Source organism: Pongo abelii, chromosome 19 (assembly GCF_028885655.2).
Source record: "Pongo abelii isolate AG06213 chromosome 19, NHGRI_mPonAbe1-v2.0_pri, whole genome shotgun sequence".
Taxonomy (NCBI): domain Eukaryota; kingdom Metazoa; phylum Chordata; class Mammalia; order Primates; family Hominidae; genus Pongo; species Pongo abelii.
Genome location: NC_072004.2, coordinates 46,079,540 through 46,094,266, shown reverse-complemented (window position 1 = coordinate 46,094,266; position 14,727 = coordinate 46,079,540). Strand labels below are relative to the sequence as shown.

The 14,727-nt window shown below is 44.5% G+C and overlaps 1 protein-coding gene and 1 pseudogene across 4 annotated transcripts in view; both read left to right on the top strand.

Moving 5' to 3' along the window:
* The window catches only part of LRRC37B (leucine rich repeat containing 37B), a 42,596-nt gene extending 28,473 nt beyond the window's left edge, over positions 1–14,123 (top strand). For 3 of the 4 annotated variants that reach the window (XM_063718581.1, XM_063718580.1, XM_054536631.2), the window contains 3 exons: positions 6,344–6,462; positions 8,397–10,042; positions 10,646–14,123. In XM_063718581.1, the coding sequence (XP_063574651.1) occupies positions 6,344–6,462; positions 8,397–10,042; positions 10,646–10,921 (2,041 nt within the window). In that variant the 3' untranslated portion in view covers positions 10,922–14,123. The remainder of the gene's footprint in view (positions 1–6,343; positions 6,463–8,396; positions 10,043–10,645) is intronic. The other variant, XM_054536629.2, reaches the window with a different exon arrangement.
* On the top strand, positions 295–2,108 carry LOC100451100 (endophilin-A2-like; annotated as a pseudogene).
* Positions 14,124–14,727: the final 604 nt, after the last annotated feature.

Sequence of the window (14,727 nt, the reverse complement as noted above, 5' to 3'; positions counted from 1 at the left end):
GTACATGCCTATAGTTCCCGCTACTAGGGAGGCTGAGGCAGGGTTATCACTTGAACCCAGGAGGTAGAGGTTGCAGTGAGCCAAGATGACAACACTGCACTCCAGCCTGGGTGACAGAGCAAGACCCTGCCTAAAATATATATATATATGTATATATATATTATATATATGTATATATAATATATATGTATATATATTATATATGTATAGATATTATATATGTATTATAGATATTATATATTATATATTATATATATATAATATATATACATTTCCGCAGGGCCCTATTGTGAGTTTGTTACACAATTTACTGCAACTTAAATTGTGCCACCAGCACCCCCCACAATATGGCAAGCTAAATAGAAACTCAGTTATGCTAAGGCTGGTTCAGGGCATTATGCAAGATTGCATGGAAGGGGCCCTTCATTTAGCACTCTGCTCCGTTCATTTTTGTCAGGTCACTTTCTTATTTTCATCAGGTTGTCAGATCTGTTTTACTGCTCTAGCCTCACTTTCCTCAGCCTCCTGCAGCATCTTCCCTGTGAGCTAGATCCCTTCCTCTCTGGATGAAGTCCTCTTCATCGACCAACTTTCTCACTTAGTTCTCTAAGATAGTGAGGGTCTGTCTGCTTTTTTCTTGACCATTAGTGGACAAGAAAAATGCTCTGATTGTCCGTAACCATTTGTCACCAAGGACATAAAGACATTGAACTAATTTCCTTATTGGAGTTCATTATTGGAACTCTTGAGGAGTTTACACATTTATATACAAAGTAAGTAGGCCAGCTCATTTGTCTTGGCTCATGTGTAATGATCTTTAATGCGTATTGAAAAGTTACTATTCTCAAGTAAGGATAATGTATATCTCAGGTCACTAACAGTCTCAAAATTTTGTCAGTATACTTTAAAACAATCCTGGGAACAGATCTAGATTGAAGGAGACTAAAGAATCATGAACTCAAGGCGGTGCCGGGGCAGGTGCAGAGCTGGCAAGCACGTGGTGGGGCCTCTGAGGCACGCAGAGGGTCACAGTGCCTGGGAGCCTGTCGCTGGCATGGTCCGGGTGGGAGGTTCAGCGGTGGGAAGCAGCATGTCAGTTGCAGGGCTGAAGAAGCAGTTGTACAAGGCGAGCCAGCTGGTCAGTGAGAAGGTCAGAGGGGCTGACAGGACCAAGCTGGATGATGACTTCAAAGAGATGGAGATGTCATCAGCAAGGCGGTGATGGAAATGCTGGCAAGGACCATCAAGTACCTGCAGACCAATCCAACCTCCCAGGCTAAGCTGACCATGCTCAACACGGTGTGCAAGATCCGGGGCCAGGTGAAGAACCCCGGCTACCTGCAGTCGGAGGGGCTCCTGAGCGAGTGCCTGATCTGCCACCAGGAGCTGGACAACAAGTCCAACTTTAGTGATGCACTGCTGGATGCCGGCGAGTCCGTGAAGCACCTGGCAGAGGTGAAGAACTCCCTGGACATAGAGGTCAAGCAGAACTTCATTGACCTCCTCCAGAACCTGTGTGAGAAAGACCTGAAGGGGATCTCACACCACCTGCAGAAGCTGGATGGCCGCCGCCTGGACTTAGACTAAAAGAAGCGGCAGGGCAAGATCCCTGAAGAGGAGCTACGCCAGGCACTGGAGAAGTTTGAGGACTCCAAGGAGGTAGCAGAAATCAGCATGCACAACCTCCTGGAGACTGACATTGAGCAGGTGAGTCAACTCTGGGCCCTGGTGGAGGCGCAGCTGGACTACCACTGGCAGGCCATGCAGATCCTGGACAAGCTGGCAGAAAAGCTCAAGCGCAGGATGCAGGAAGCTTCCTCATGCCCCAAGCGGGAGTATAAGCCCAAGTCCCAGGAGCCCTTTGACCTCGGAGCCTGAGCAGTCCAACGGGGGATTCCCCTGAACCACACTCCCCAAGATTGCAGCTTCATTCTCTTTCCCACCTTCCGACAAGCCCATCCGGACTCCTAGCAGGAGCATGCCACCCCTAGAACAGCCAAGCTGCAAGGTGCTGTATGACTTCCAGCCTGAGAACGATGGGGAGCTGGGCTTCCATGAGGGCGATGTCTTCACGCTGATCAACCAGATCAACGAGAAGTGGTACCAGGGCATGCTGGACGGCCAGTTGGGCTTCTTCCTGCTCAGCTACTTGGACGTGCTTGTGCCTCTGCCCAGTGACTCACTGGTGCCCCCGCCCCTCCCCTCCATCCACATTGGGTGGCACCCCCTTCCAAGTCTCCTGCTTTCCATGGGCTCCTGCTGCCAAGGCAGTGTCCAAGCCTGCCGGTGCCGCCCGGGCCCTTGAGGTACTCCCTCAGCAGGGAGCCACACTTGGGTGGGAAGCTTATCTGGGTGGGTGGGGACGCTTGTTTACACTAGCGCTGACCCCCAATGGTGACGGCTCCCTTCCCCACTCCATGGCGCCGGCCTCCTCCCCCCTCCCCAACTCCTCACCCAGCTGGCCCAGGCGGGGCAACACTAAGGTGCTCTCAGAAACACTAATGTTCCTCCAGGGCAGCCCCCACCTCCTTCCTGACCCCACGGGGGCCCAGCCCACAGCCTACCCTTGAGTTCCATGGCCTTAACAGGCTTGGATCGAGTGTCCCTGTGGGGTGGCTCAGAGACAGGACCCTGGTTTTAAATCCCCCCACAAGCCTGCTGCTGGCAATGAACCCTGGCCCCACTCCAGGGCCATGGTACCTCAGCCTCACACATGCACTCCTTCTCCCCAAGGCCAGGGCAGAGGGCCTCACTGTTTCCCTGGCCTGCTGTCAGCTTGCAGCCAGGAGACAGAGGCCAGCTGGGATCTGCCCCACCTTCCCCCCACACCGCCCCCCACAACTAGGACAGAGAACATGTCCTCCTGTAGGGCCCTGACTCCCAAGCCTTACTCTCACAAAGCCAAGTACATTTTCAGCTTTTTAACTGCCCCCAGCCAGGCCCACAGAAGCCTGTGTCACTCTGGCACAAGCTGCCACCACCAGCCACCTACACACACCCCCAGCACACCTCGCACGGGACTGCAGCCCCAGCCGTGCTGCTAAGGGCCAAGCACAAAGGCTCCAGTGAGCAAATGTTCAAGCCCTTGGTAGCTAGGCCTCCCCTTTCCGAGCCGCTGCCACCCCACCCTGTGGGAAGTGGCCCCAGCCATCTCCTCTAGACCATGGCAGGCAGCCCCGGGTTCCCCAGACCCCTGCCCAGGCCAGCATGTCTGCAGCCCCGACATCTGCTTCCTCTGTCGCCCAATCCAAAATCGATGAAATGGAGGGTCCTCTGGGCTGGGCCACATTCATATTCCCCTCCCGCTGAGGCCCAGCGAAGCCTCCGGACCCCAGGCTCTGCTCTGCACCCTCACTGTCAGCAGTACATGAAGGGCACAGACACCCTGGCAGAGATGAGCACACAGCCTTGGGCATGGTTCAGGGCAAACTGAAATGTATGCCTGAATTTTGTAAACAGAAGTATTAAAGGTCTTTCTACAAAAACAAAATCATGAACACTAAATGCAATGTCTGATGTTTGACTGGATTCTGAATTTTTTAAGCCATGTTATGATTGGGACAATTGTGAAAATGTGTATATAGAATGCATAGTAGGCAATGATAATATTAAGTTCCATTGGGTGATGAGAGTCTTCTGGTTATGGAGGAGAACGCCTTGGTTCTTAGGGGCTGCACACTGAAGTCTTTAATGGTGAAAGGTCATTATGTCTGCAACTGACTCTCAAATGGTTTGTCCAGAAAATGTATAGACATACACACATGGAAAGGAAATGTGGCAAAGTATTAGCTACTGTTGATTCCAGATGAAAGTTATACAGGTGTTCATTATACCATTTGAAAATGCTTCCTAGCCATCCTAAGCCTTAAAGGAAAAAAAGAAAATGTTTAAAATAAAAAGTTGGGGGCAGGAAAAGAATAACAAAACCTTTGGGCTCATGCCTGTAATCCCAGCACTTTGGGAGGCCAAGGAGAGGGGGTTGCTTGAGCTCAGGAGTTTGAGACCAGCCTGGGCAACATGGTGAAACCCCATCTCTACAAAAAATACAAAAATGACCCAGGTGTGGTGGCACACACCTGTAGTTCTAGCTACTCAGGAGGCTGACGTGGGAGGATCAATTGAGCCCAGGAGACAGAGGCTGCAGTGAGCCAAGATTGCACCACTGCATTCAGCCTGTGTAACAGAGTGAGACTCAGCCTCAAAATGAAAGAAACATCTTTGTGTCAGAGTTAAGGTTGCTATATAAGTAAAATGCTAGGTTATGGTTCTGGGTACATTCAATCTATATGAAGATCAGAGGCTTCTATTGGACCCAAAGGAATACTAGTCACTTGTGATTATTCCTCTATAGGTTTGAAAGATGTATCAGGCCAACTTATTGGATGCAGTTTTAACCTAAAACTCTATACATTGTACCCCCAACTCACAAACTTCACGTATCCATTGAATACTCTTCTATTTCCACAGTCTTAATGTGGCCCTAACAAAGTTATCCTTTTAGAGGACACAGAAAAGGCCCCCCTACAACTTCTGTAATGTAATAATTATAGTAGTTAACATTTATTGATCACTCACTGTGTGCCAGACATTTTTCAGGTAGGGATTCATTTAATCCTCAAAACTCACTCGAGGTAGGTACTATTATAATGACAAGGCCAAGGAACAGAGATTAAGCCATTTGCCCAAATTTACATTATTCACAGAGCTTGGATTTAAGCCTAGTCTGGCTGTGGAATCTGTATTCTTAACGACCATGATATACTGCTTAAGATTAACCTTGATAATTTATTCCAGTTACAGAGATTGTTTTTATTTCTCTGAAACTGCCCCCAAGAAGCCATAACAATAAATTAATCAATTATCTTGGTTATCTCTTTTGCCCAAATTTATATTTTGAAAAAAATTCAAACATGCCAGAAAGATGAAAGAATACTACAGAATCCAGTCAAAGATCAGGCACTGCATGTCATCTCTTCATTTCCTTTAATCTAAAACATGCCTCTACTTTTTTTATCTTTCATGACACTGGCATTTTTTAAGAGTCAAAGATAGTTGTCTTGTAAGTTGTCCCACAATCCGGATTTCTCTGTTTCCACATGAGATTCAAGTTAAGCATCTTTGGGAAGAATACTGCATAGGTGACGTATCTTTCCTGCCTCGTGACCCCAGGTGGCTCATAATGCTAAGTTTGATCACTTGTTTAAGGTGATCTTCCAAATCTCTCCACTGTAGTTATTTTGCTGGGTGTGGTGGCTCACATTTTAATCCCAGCACTTTGGAAGGCTGAGATGGGCAAATCACTTGAGTCCAGTTTTAGACCAGCCTGAACAACAAGGTGAAACCCTGTCTCTACTAAAAATAACAAAAATTAAAAATTAAAATTAGCTGGGGTGGTGGTGCAAGCCTATAGTCCCATCTACCTGGGGGGCTGAATTTGTAGGGTCACTTGAGCCCAGGGGTGTCGAGGCTGCAGTTAGCTATGATTTTGCCACTGTACTTCAGCCTAGGTGACAAGAGTGAGACCTTGCCTCATAAAAAAATAGAAAATAACTTTTCCCTTTGGTAATTAATAAATCTGTGGGGTGGTACTTTGAGATCAGTGAAGATCCTGTTCTCAAATGTCTTTTCACCCAACTGTCCATCAATGATAATCTTTGTCTGAATCAATTTTTGTTACATTGGTGATTGCAAAGTGACACTGTTTAAAAATCTGTCATTCCTTCTACATTTATTAGCTAGCATTATTTCATTAAAGAACAACTCCCCCTCTTTCAAAATATCATTCTTCATGGATTTTTTATATATTATGTTGCAGCTTATTGTTGTTATTTTTTGAATGCTCAAATTGTCCAGATTTGGCCAATGCAATCTCCGTTATTTTTTTTAACCCCACAATCCAGGTTAAACTGAGCTATTTTTAACGCCCAGAGTAATTTCTAATATTTCCCACTCCCAACAGGAATTGAGAAAGGGCCTCCAGAAGTTGGGGGCTTATTCAGACTCTTCTTAGAAGTCTACCTTCTTCCTGTATACTTTCAGCCCAAAGTGAGACTTTTGAGTCGGGAAGAGATACATACCTCTGAATTAAACTACTGATCAGTGTCACCAAATTCTAATCCCAACCACCTTTATTCTAGGCATACCATACTCACTGCCATGCTTACCCTTCAGTTGGGTACCTGTGTCCTCCTTCCCATTGGCCTTCTGGTTCCTACCCAACTGTCCAGTCCACAGGCCTCAGTAACACCTTTTTGCCCAGCCCTGTGGTAGCGTTGGCTGCCTCCTTTACCTACTCAAGTAGCTGCTTTACCACTAATTTATTGTTTTGTGTTTTCATCTATAGGATCTTACCTAGCCATATGGCCTGCTGCCTCTGCCAATTTAAAAATAGCATTGAGACTGTCTGCAAGACAGTCACGCTGCATTGCAACACTGCATGTCTGACTAACAGCGTACATTGTCGTGAGTCCAAATTGCCTGGTGATAAATTGTTACATTATTTTAAGTATTTGTTTTTAAATTTTTATTCTTAATTGATGAAATTTTAAGTTAATGATATAATTGTTTTATTTACTCAGTCAGATTTCAACTCCCTCAACTTCTGAACTACTCCCTTGCTGGGAGTCAGGTTCTCAGCTATTACAAAATTTAATAATGGAACAGTTCCATATGTGTAAAGGACCAAGAGAAAGGAATGGGAAGGCTAGGGAATAACATTAACATCCACACACTGTGTACTGTGCTCTCTGCTTGGTGCTTTGCCCCCAGTGATAATTTCTTCATATAGTGCAATGTAGTTTGTAAGCTGGTTTTATATCCATGAGGTCTTAAGTACTCTCTGCCTTTTAGGACAGATGTAGATCCTGTTTTGTTTTTGTTTTTGTTTTTACAGTTTTATAAGATTAGAAGTGGTGCTGTTTTATTTGAAGCCTGAGAGCTTCTGGTTCCATAACCAGAAATTGCTACCTGGCTCTTCTAATGGAATGGAGGGCTTTTCCATTCTTAGTCCATCCAACTCTGAACTTGCTCTGAATCTCAAACCTTTCTATTCACAGAACAAATGCTCAAGTGCTTTCAAGAGTTTTTCTGTAGATTAGGTTTATTAGCATCAACTTCATGACTTCTAAAATGTGACTGCTTGAATACAGATATCTACCAGTGACATGGGGTGGATAATTAATAATGCTTGGCTACTTCTATAAAGACAGTGTTGCTTATTTTTCAAAACTTTTTCTTTTCTTTTTTTTTTTTTTTTTTACCAATTATATTCTTCCCTCCTCCCCAAGAGGTGGGCAGAAAAGCATTGTTAATCTCCTTTTACAGATGAGGAAGAACAAGATCAGAGGTGCTAAGTGCTGTAGCCTAGTGCCGGGTCTTCTGTCCCCAATTCTGGGTTCTCCCCAAGCCCATGTTTCTCCTTTCTCACAATCTTTACTTTTTCTGCTGACCTTCAGCACCACCCAAAATACTTTTAGTTCTGGAAAAGAAGCCCAGCTGCACACTGGCACACTTGACCTTCATGCAGTCAGAAGCTTTGGATGATTCCCCATCCAAAATATTAGAGATGAATGAAAGCAAAGTAGGCATCTGACAAAAGTTGCTTTTTCCCTTCTGCATTTAGGACCTCAAGTAATGTTTATCCAGAAACTGCTATCATACCATAGATTCATTGTATATTTAACAACATAGGCATACAATCTGACAAATTAAAAATCTCTTAACCTACACCCTGGATCCCTGCCCAAATTTAAGAAAAGAACTAAGGTGGACACAGTGTTTTTTTCCATATCGCATCTTCTGTGATGGGGCTATGATATGTGAGAGTGGAGAATGGGGTGGGTGGGTGGAGCACATGCCAGATAAGGATCTATCAGCAATGGGAGGGGGCCTCCACTTTAGCATCTCCACCCTGCTCCTCTCAGAGGACCACATTTCATTGCATTCAGCTGTGATGGTAGCAAGAACACAGGCACCCTGAGGACGAGGAGTGCGGGAGCCTTGTGCTTTCTCTGCATATGAGGCAGGACAGCACAGGGTACAGAGCAGTCTGCAGAGAGGCCAGCTCATCAGGGAAGCACTTGTCTTCCACCTTGGGCTTTGACTCAGCACTGGGCAATTGGCCCCTGGGGATCAACGGTATAATCCTTAGCAGAGTGACTCTATGTCACACTATGGAATGTTCCAAGTAGGTGGCCATGTTTTCAGAAGATGTCTTTTCCTCCTTTTGTTGTTGCCATTTCATAGGTTTAGGTTTGGGTGTATGTTTCTCCTCTCTGAATGGCACTCGAATGTTTGCTGACCCTTACTCTGTGTGACTGGGGCGTACAGCTATGGACTGAGTATGAAAGATGATCAAAGATCTTTCATGATCAAAGCAGTCTCTTCTTTTCTGACAGCTGAAGAAGCATCTGTAGGGAATCCAGAAGGAGCGTTCATGAAGGTGTTACAAGCCCGGAAGCAGCACACGAGCACTAAGCTGACTATTGAGTCGGAGGCGCCCTCAGACAGCAGTGGCATCAAGTTGTCAGGCTTTGGGAGTGAGCAGCTAGACATCAATGATGAGAGTGATGTTATCAGTGCACTAAGTTACATCTTGCCTTATTTCTCAGCAGGAAATCTAGGTGGGGAATCAATATTGTTACCGTTCGCCAAACTGCTTTTTTCAAATGTACAAGATGGAGAAAGGCTCCTGAGTATTTTGAAAAACAATAGAAACAGCCCCTCACAGTCCAGCCTTCTAGGTAACAAATTTAAAAACCAAACATTTAAAAAGAAACTAGAAACTGTGCAACTGCAGGAAAACAGCCCGGCAAAGATTCAAAGTGTAGGCAAAAACCTGCAGAGAGTGAACAGAGTCCTCACGGGCCCAAGAAGCATCCAGAAAAGGCACTTCAAAGAGGTGGGAAAGCACAGCACTAGGAAAGAACAGGATGCCCAGGCATTTGTGGACAATGCTGCCAAAGAAAAACGCCTTGAGAGTCCAGCCCCAAGGGAGCTGGAACAGCCTCACATAGTGCAGGGGCCTGAGAAGGTAGCAGGAAACACCATCTACACCAAGCCTTCGTTCACCCAAGAGCATAAGGCAGCAGTCTCCTCTGTGCTGAAACCCTTCTCCATGAGCGTGCCTTCTGCCTCTAGCCCTGCAAAAGCCCTACCTCAGGTCAGAGACAGATCGAAAGACTTAGCCTACACCATTTTAATTTTAGAAATGGCAATGGCTAGAGTGAAAAACATGAATGCTGCTAAACCAATTGCACATTCCAGAAAAAAATACCGCTTTTATAAAACTCGCTCCCGTGTGGCCCACAGAACACCCAAGGCCAAAAAGATTAGAAAGCTTAGACAGGGCAGTTATCTCAATAGACTGATGCTTGCAAAGAGGCCACCATTCTCTGCAGCGAAGAGCCTCATAAATTCACAAGGGGTTTTTTCATCCTTAGAAGACCTGAGTCCTCAAGAAAACACTCTTCTGGAAGTATTTGCTCCTTCAGAACATTTTAGAGAAAACACAAATGTAAAAGACACAACTGCAAGAGATGCCTTTGAAGAAAATGTTTTTATCGAAAACACTGTTATGCCAGAAGGCACCATCTCTGAAAACACAAACTATAATCACCCTCCTGAGGCAGCTTCCGCTGGGACTGCATTCAACTTAGAGCCAACTAAGACAAAATGGGAATACAACAACTTGGGCACTGACCTGTCCCCTGAGCCCAAAAGCTTCAATTACCCATTGCTCTCATCCCCAGGTGATCAGTTTGAAATTCAGCTAACCCAGGAGCTACGGTCCCTCATCCCCAACGAGGATGTGAGAAGGTTCATGTCTCATATTATCCGGACCTTGAAAATGGAATGTTCACAAATGCATGTGCAAGTGACCTGTGCCAAGCTCATGTCGCGAACAGGACTCCTGATGAAACTTCTCAGCGAGCAGCAGGAAGCAAAGCCATCAAAGGCAGAGTGGGATATGGACCACCAGAAATCTAATTATATTAATGAGAACATGGAACAGAGTGAACAGAAACAGCAGAAGTCAAGTGAGGTGAGGACCACACAGAAACATGAGACCCAGATTTCCCATCATTTAGCATATGCCAGGAAAGTGCCCACATAGGAGAACCTGGGACTCCCAGGCCATAGCTTGTCTTGGCCATGTAACTTTGGCCATGACAGTGATCTCCTACTTTGCTCATGTAGATGGTGAAATAGATTAGGGCACAAGATGAACTGTAGGCTGGGGGTGGTAGCTCACGCCTGTAATCCCAGCACTTTGGGAGGCTGAGGTGGGTGGATCACTTGAGGTCAGGAGTTTGAGACCAGCTTGGCCAACATAGTGAAACCCTGTCTTCACAAAAAATACAAAAATTAGCTGGGTGTGGTGACACGTGCCTGTAGTCCCAGCTACTCAGGAGGCTGAGGTGGGAGGATCACCTGAGCCCAGGGAGGTCGAGTCTGTAATGAACTGTGATCGCACCACTGTACTCCTGCCTGGGTGACAGAGTGAGATCCTGTCTCAAAAAAAAAATAAAAAGAACAAAAGAATCTGTAAGCTACTCAACTGGAATACCGGGGTTTTGAAAAGTTAGCTTCCATTCTCTCTCTTTTTTTTTTTAATTGTTCTTTCTTTTTTCTTTTTTTTTTTTAGCTCATGAAAGAGGTTCCAGGATATGGCTATAACAACAAACTCATCTTGGCAATATCTGTGACTGTAATACTAACAATTTTGATTATAATTTTTTGTCTTATTGAGGTAAGGACAATAATTAATTCAGGTTTTCAGAATGCAATCCTGTCTTTGTGTGGATTCAGAACCCACAAACTGAAAATCAACGTCACTTTCCCACTTGACATTCTTCTTCTGTTGTTTAAGGCTGAGGTAGGCTTTGTTCTTTTACTGCAATGTACATTCCAGGATTTTTAAAGGATCCTCGCTTCCAGGAGATCTCTGTGAAATGAAACCAAGTTAATCCCACTAGACTATTTTAAGAAGTTAAGTTGATATAATAGCAAAATTTCTCCCACCCAAAACTATGTCAACAATTGGATGTACTCACCGAGTCACCCCTTACTCTGCCACTAATTTATTCCTTGTTGCTTAAATGATGAGAGACATATAATCTCTACCCTCATGGAGTTGTCATCCTGGAGAGGAAGAAGACAGCCAAAAGAGAGAAGTATTGTCTTGTGGACTTATTAGATTCACATAGTATCATCCTTCTCCAGTGTGTAAGGTGTTGTCTAAATAGGTCCAGTTAAAGCACTACAGGGTAGCCATTATTAAAAAAAATTTTTGGCCCCGTTTTTAAATTCATGGGGGAGGGGGAATGTCTCATACTCCAGCCCTCCTGAGCCTAGGCCCTCTGTGAGATGTGTCACCATTTCTTGGACACCATATGAGACATTCCCCCTCGGATTAGAGATGCTCAACCTGCATCAACATATCTAAAGCCTGCATCTGGCTACTCTGGGGCGAGTCCTGTTTACAGTGCCCATTCCTGGAGCTTGCCTCTTTTTGCCTTTTGTTTGATTATGTATGTATTACTTTTTCCAACAGGCCAGTGCTAGCATATTGGAAGAGTGATTTAATAAGGTGGCAACGTTGACGCTATGCTCCTAATCCAACCTTATTTGCCCCAGTTACCATTTCCATTATTGTGGTAGCCCTCCATTCCAGCCAGAGCAGCCCCTCACCATACCCCAGTCACACCATCCCCATTTCTGCTCTTGTCTGTGCCTTTGTCCATCTAAAATTCCCTTATTTCCCTCTGCCTGTGGGAGTCCTGTGAATCTCTCCAAAGCCAACTCAGTTCATCTTTCTGCTTGAAACCTTCCCTGAATAGGCCAGGTGCGGTGGCTCACGCCTGTAATCCCAGCACTTTGGGAGGCCAAGGCGGACAGATCATGAGGTCAGGAGATCGAGACCATCCTGGCTAACACAGTGAAACCCCGTCTCTACTAAAAATGCAAAAAATTAGCTGGGTGTGGTGGCAGGTGTGTGTAGTCCCAGCTACTTGTGAGGCTGAGGCAGGAGAATGGTGTGAACCTGGGAGGTGGAGCATGCAGTGAGCCAAGATCAGGCCACTGCACTCCAGCCTGGGGGACAGAGCGAGACTCTGCCTCAAAAAAAAAGAAACTTCACTGAATATTCCAGCCCTCCTGAGCCTAGTCCCTTTGTGAAATTTGTCCCCTTTTCTTGGACACCATATGAGAGACTTCAGAGGCTGAAGTGGGAGGATTGCTTGAGCCTGGGAGGTCGAGGATGTAGTGAGCTGTGGTCACACCACTGCACTCTAGCCTGGGCAGCAGAGCGAGACCTTCTCTCAAAAACAGCCACCACCAAAAACTATCTTGGGATTTGAATAGGATTACCTTAAATTTGTAGATTAATTGGAGAATTGACATCTGTACGACATTCTAGGAACATGGTATTTCATGTCATGTATTCATTTCTTGTTAATGTCTTTCAGAAGAGTTTTAGGGTTTCCACCATATAGATCTTACATGACTTTTGTTAGATAACAGATCTTTGTATTTTTGTTCCTAAATACTTCAGACATTTGTATTACCATTGTAAATGGGATCTTTCTTCCATTTTCTAGTTAGTTATTGGTGGTACATCTGAAAAGTATTTGAGGTTTGTGTGCTGCTCTCTTGATTTTGTTTCTAGCCACCATACTGAATTTTCATATTACTTCCAGTAAAATCTTAGTTGATTGTCTTAGACTTCTTTGGCTAACATTTATTATTTTATATGCAAATAATGATAGTTTTGTCTCTTCCTTTTCAATACTTACACTCTTTCTTTTCTTTCCTTTCTTTTTTTTTTTCTTTCTCAGGGCCTTGTTGTCACCCAGACTGGAGAGCAATGGTGTGATCTAGCTCACTGTAACCTCAAACTCCTGGGCTTAAGGGATCCTCCTGCCTCAGCTTCCAGAGTGGCTGGGACTACAGGCAGGCAGCGAATTTTAAAACTTTTGTTGTAGAGACAAGATCTCGCTATGTTGCCCAGGCTGGTTTCCCTGCCACTTTAGAGTAGGTTTCCTTTTTTTCATACTTTTAAGAGTTTTTTATTAGGAATTGTCCATTGAATGTTAGCTAAAACAGTCAATAAAATGCATTAAATGCCAGCTGCATGCAAGACCCTAAGTTAGATACAGTCAGCCCTCTTCATCAGCAGGTCCACATCTTCAGATTCAACTAGATGAGGCTGAATATTTGAAGAAAGAAACAATAAAAATACAAATAGAAAATACCATATGACAACTGTTGCCATTATACAATATCTATACATTTTATTAGTGATGACCTAAAGTACATGGGACCAGGCACGGTGACTCACACTTGTAATCCCAACACTTTGGGAGAACAACCTGGGCAGCATAGTAAGACCTTGTCTTTAATAAAAATAAAAATAAAAAAATTAGCCAGGTGTGGTGGTATGCACCTGTAGTCCCAGCTACTCAAGAGGCTGAGGTGGGCAGATCACTGGAGCCCAGGAGGTTGAGGCTGCAGTGAGCTGTGATTGTGACACTGCACTCCAGCCTGAGTGACAAAGGGTGATCCTGTCTCTAAGTAAGTAAATAAATAAAGTATATGGGGTGTGTGTGTGTTGGTTATATGCAAATACTGCACCATTATATGTAAGGGATTGAGCATCCACAGATTCTGTTATGGTGTGGGGGCGGTATCCTAGAACCAGTCCCCCACAAGGTAGCAAGGATGACTGAACTGTGGAAGAATCAAAGCACTGTTAAACAGCATACAATTCCTGTCTTCAAAAAAGTTATCTCATCAGGTAGATGAGACTTAAAATGAATAAAAAGAATGAATACAGATTTGGAGATAGTGGTCGTTGTGATAGATAATCTTAATTGTGTTTTCTTCCAAAACAGATTCATTCGCACAAAAGGGCATCAGAGGAAGATAAAGAAGATCCATCAGTGTCAGGCCCCTGAGCCCAAGTTAAGGCATCTGGATGGCCTGGAGCCATGTTTTTAAAATTTTATTATTAAATATTGTTTTTTTTAACTGGTTAAATCAATGAAAACATTCTTTACTTTGTGGTTGTGTTCCTCAAAATGAGGATTTTTAACAATTATAAAAATAAAGCTTGTTAGATCATTTTTAATGGTAATAAATTGGTTCCTGAAGATTTGACTGAAGAGAAAACTAGGCCAATCTAAGCAGAGTCCAGATGAAGTAGAAAGTCCACAGAGAACGGGCAAAAAGGACGTTGTGGAACCACAGACACAGTAAAAGGAAAAAACTGGCCGGGCACAATGGCTCACACCTATAATCCCAGCACTTTGGGAGGCTGAGGTGGGTGGATCGCTTGAGCCCAGGAGTTCAGGCAACATGACAAAACCCCCATCTCTACAAAAAAAATGGTCAACGTGACAAAACCCCCAATCTCTACAAAAAAATACACAAAAAACGTGAGCCAGGCATGGTGGTGTGCACTTGTAGTCCTAGCTACTTGGTAGGCTGAGGTGGGAGTATCGCTTGAATCTGGGAGGTGGAGGTTGCCGTGAGCTGAGGTTGAGCTGTTATACCCCAACCTGGGTGACAGTTGAAAGAGTGAGACCCTGCCTTTAAAAAAAAAAAAAAAAAAAAAAAAAGGAAGAAAGCAAAGAAAAAATTTATTTTTGTGACAAGGTCTCTTTCTGCCTCCCAAGCTGGAGTGCAATGGCATAATCATAGCCCACTGCCGTCTTAAACTCCTGGGCT